The 1,094-nt window shown below is 38.5% G+C and overlaps 1 protein-coding gene across 1 annotated transcript in view; it reads right to left on the minus strand.

Moving 5' to 3' along the window:
• The window catches only part of LOC138031893 (uncharacterized), a 1,084-nt gene extending 541 nt beyond the window's left edge, over positions 1 to 543 (minus strand). Inside the window, exons 1-2 of the mRNA XM_068879504.1 lie at positions 517 to 543; positions 314 to 425 (exon numbers count right to left, since the gene is read on the minus strand). Of these exons, the coding sequence (XP_068735605.1) occupies positions 314 to 425; positions 517 to 543 (139 nt within the window). The remainder of the gene's footprint in view (positions 1 to 313; positions 426 to 516) is intronic.
• Positions 544 to 1,094: the final 551 nt, after the last annotated feature.

The following is a 1,094-nucleotide window of genomic DNA, read 5'->3' on the forward strand; positions in this document are numbered from 1 at the left end:
AAGATGGCACCAAAATATAAGCGACAGATGTCGCTGTAACATTCTCAACCAGCGACAGCCAAAGGAATAGCCTGCATTCTAACGTGGCTGCTGATTGGGGCGAAAATTCTTCATTTGTTAAAGGGACAAAAACGGTTTTGCTGCGTACACTTACTGATATAAAAAGAAACGAGAAATGGCATACTGATTGCAATCATTGTAAATATTCATGACTACTCTTTGGCGGGATACTCTATGGCTGATCAGACAGGCGAGAGGAAATGACACAAAAGGCTAAAACTTAAATATTACTCTACTTGGGGAGGACATTTACCTGGAGTAGATGAAGTTTTTCGTGGCTTCTTCACCTTTATAATCTCACCATTGTTCACAGTTAGCCACCCTCGCAATTCATCAATTAATGATTCGTCTAGTAGGATAGTGATCTGAAGACAATGATTTTCAACTGTATTTTGTACCGGTGTAGTTGTATGTAACAAAAGAACGAAAAAAGAAACGTATCACGAGCAGACTTACCTCTCTAGTGTTCGAGTCGGCCGCCATATTAAATTAGATCCGCACTCTTCAGAGTTGATTGGCAAATGACCTAAAGGCTTCCCAGGGAAGCCTCCTTATATAGTGTGCCTACGTGTTTAAGCTTCTGTTTAGTAACTGAAGTGAGAGGTACCAGGACCTAATGGTTATAAGTACTGTTATGTGGGTTTGAGAACTGGCCAGGGCACTGTGCATTATGTTTTTGGGCAAATGCACTTGAGTTTACTCTTAATAATCACGAATTGTCATGATTATTATTTATATGTCACAGAAAGTTTTGATTTAGTTGTTGCATTTATAAAGTAAGTAAATAAAATTGCTTGTTGCTTTTTTTGAAAACAGCTTTAGAATGATTAATGCCAATTAATTTCTTTGTTGCAAAAGGAGGACATTCCACCTATCCCTAGATGCTGTGCAGCAATTTTGTCATTTCTCGTCACAGTGAAACGGGCATCTAACGGAATTGACGCCAATTTTCATTGTCCGAAATCTGCAAGACCTCTTTTATCCAGGTAAGTTTCAATGCGCCCATTGTTTCTTTGATGTTTCTTGAAAATTTT

Source organism: Montipora capricornis, chromosome 14 (genome assembly GCF_036669925.1).
Source record: "Montipora capricornis isolate CH-2021 chromosome 14, ASM3666992v2, whole genome shotgun sequence".
Taxonomy (NCBI): Eukaryota; Metazoa; Cnidaria; class Anthozoa; order Scleractinia; family Acroporidae; genus Montipora; species Montipora capricornis.